The sequence below is a fragment of the Penaeus vannamei genome, chromosome 31 (assembly GCF_042767895.1).
Source record: "Penaeus vannamei isolate JL-2024 chromosome 31, ASM4276789v1, whole genome shotgun sequence".
NCBI classification, from domain to species: Eukaryota; Metazoa; Arthropoda; class Malacostraca; order Decapoda; family Penaeidae; genus Penaeus; species Penaeus vannamei.
Window position 1 is genome coordinate 11,971,218 of NC_091579.1, and position 2,868 is coordinate 11,974,085.

General features: G+C 29.5%; 1 protein-coding gene across 1 annotated transcript; it reads right to left on the reverse strand.

Annotated features, from left to right (window-relative positions):
• Positions 1–290: 290 nt before the first annotated feature.
• On the reverse strand, positions 291–2,509 carry LOC113823443 (gastric triacylglycerol lipase; the record flags this gene model as incomplete). Its single annotated transcript, XM_070143864.1, is given in 3 exon segments — positions 291–1,474; positions 1,763–1,905; positions 2,425–2,509. Coding segments are annotated over 3 exon segments (378 nt in total), but the record flags the coding sequence as incomplete, so codon positions are not given.
• Positions 2,510–2,868: the final 359 nt, after the last annotated feature.

The following is a 2,868-nucleotide window of genomic DNA, read 5'->3' on the forward strand; positions in this document are numbered from 1 at the left end:
CTAACTGGACTTGCAATGTTCTCAGTACACACGAACACACCTTCATGGAAATATGAAGAGCCAACAGTAAAAGAATTCTTCTGCTTTCCTCATGAATCTTTAATGACAAGAGACATTATCTTTAGCAATGTAACCTAAAAAATGTGGGTGTTGAATAGATTAAACATTGATTAAGAACTGCTTTCAGATACTGATGAGACTTTCATTAACTTCAAGAGAGTCCACAGTTTTCCTTTCAACATACTCCATGAATAATGGATTAACACGAGGGAGTAGAATAACAAGACAGATATTAAAGTAATTTTTATTTTTTTCAATATTTTTTTCTATAACAAAAACCTTGCTTGACTGATTTATTGCATGCCTTGTGGGTGTAAGATTACAGGAACATCAATAGCAATATGCATATTACTTTCTTCATTTTAGATATATTTCAAAATCATGCACATACTTGATTTTCTGAATAATTTCACTTGACTACAAAGTAAGTTTCACACAATATCTGGCAAGCAAATTAGCATTTACGGCTTACAATTATTCCTGCTTTTGTATAAGACTAGAAAAAAAGAATATAATATATATTCTTAAAACAAAGTGAGTATATGTTATACATGAATAAAATCCTCCATATTTAAATATATGTATTTGTATGTGTGTGTATTTAAAGAATATATACACATACACGTCCATATATTTATGAGAAACATACACAAACATATATTTGACAGCCAGTATAATTATAAATTCAAATATATGGTTTTAAGAACCTTTTATTTATTTATTTTTTTTTTTCTATTAGCAACTCCTCATATACTTAACATCAAAGTAATCATAACAATAAATAGTATAAGAACCAATAAAAGATATCAACAATGCAAAAAAAAAAAATTGAGTGAGAAACTTAGGCACATCTAAACATAAATGTTTTTTTTTTTTTTGTATAAGCCTCCTTAAAAATTTTCTTCCCCAAAAATACTTTCTACAAAGTAAAAAGATGACAAATTCATAAAAATTATACAAATACTGATTTTTAAAAGTATTGTGACCACTGGTATTGCTAAAACAACTTCCACAAATCTCTTCTTTTTGTGACCACTGGTATTCTTAAACCTTTGTACACAAATATTTTTGCAAGTTCATTTTCATTTTAAATCTATGATGACTGGGACTATAAGTAACATATACTGTTATAAGTATCAATTTCATGGTAAACTGATACCTAAATCATATATATATAGAAGTGGCAAACATCAACAGAATGAAGCATTACATACAATCTATGTCATTGATTGTAATAATGCAATTTCTCAACATCCATTTTGATTTAGAAGAATTTCATATACTTCAGGATTCTTTTGTAGACAAGTTTATCTGCATCAATTCCCCAGATGAAGTCCATATGGTTAAAATCGGGCAATGGCATCTTAATGTTCAGTACCAAATTTGGAAGTTCTGAGGCAAGGTATACAATATCCTGAAAAATAAAATAAAAGATTAAAAATTTGAAAAAAGAATAAAAAAAAGGTAAAAGGCCTGTTTTTCATTTAAGGGAGTTTCAAATTACAATAGCAATTCCATTTAACTCCATTACTATTGTACATTCATAATGGTTAACAAACAAGCAATAATGAAAAATAATATTACAAAACATGAAAGTTTATTCTTTCAATTATAAAAGGTATTCTGAGATATAACAGAAATAACTTCCACACTAGCACTGAAAAAGGAAGAGAGAGTACAAGAAAATAAGAAAGATCCTCACTTCTGGATCAGCAAGCCAATCATTCTGTGCCCAGATCAGAGCCACTGGCGCTGTCACGTTTTTCAGGTTGTATTTTGGCGGAGTTGGCTGGTGATACCTTCTGATGTTCTCTGACTTTCCAAAATCATAGTGTTCAAATGCCCCTGAAGTTTAGAAGTTTGTCTTCATGTAAGTGCCAGTGTACATACAAAAAATTAAAGAATTGATTATCATAATCAATCTTGGAAAGAAATTACACTTGAGCTTACAACAATAAGCTAAATGTGAATTCACAAAACTAAATTCATCTATTAGTTGTACTTCTCAATACTGCATTATATTTGCCTATATAATTGTACATGTACTAGATGGGTAATAATTTTCAGCAACGGAAATTCTATCTTGAGGGGTTATTGTTTAGTAAGCATATGCTATCCCTTCAGTTTCAGATTCAACTGTTTCCTCATAATATACAATTTTATTCTCTGCAAAAACTCCCAACAAGATTCAGTACAAATTCAAAAGTCAATCAGCCCAACAGAAACTTGAGTCCAATCTAAAGTGATATGGATTTCATAATCTATGAACACTAACAATCTTTGTTTACCTAGATCTCTTAGGAATAAGCCATGCTGCAGATTCTCATAATATAACAGGACACTAGAAACTCAAATTCAACTTGCCTGTGTTAACTTCCTGTGCATAATGAACTACAGTCATTGTGGATGTTCCCTCGGCTCCATGACTTAGGATGACGGGAAGCCAAGTCTAGTAGTGGGTAAGTATAATTTGTATAAAAGAAGAAGAAGAAAATGCTATTCAATATGTTTACAAATTTAATGTAGTATTACATATAAAAACCCAAGTCAATGATGAGAGAAACACTACCAACTTTAAGTAAATGATCCATATGCATAAATGATATAAAGGTGATAATTTTTTTTATATATCTAAATACGTCATTATTTCTTATCAATATTACATATTTAAGTAGCAGATATGGGCTTACCAAAATGCCTATACATTAGTAACAACTACAATGTTAAAATCAATTATACAAACTATATATACACACAGTTACAAAAAATATATATGTATATATACTGACAATATACCCCATTCAGTTA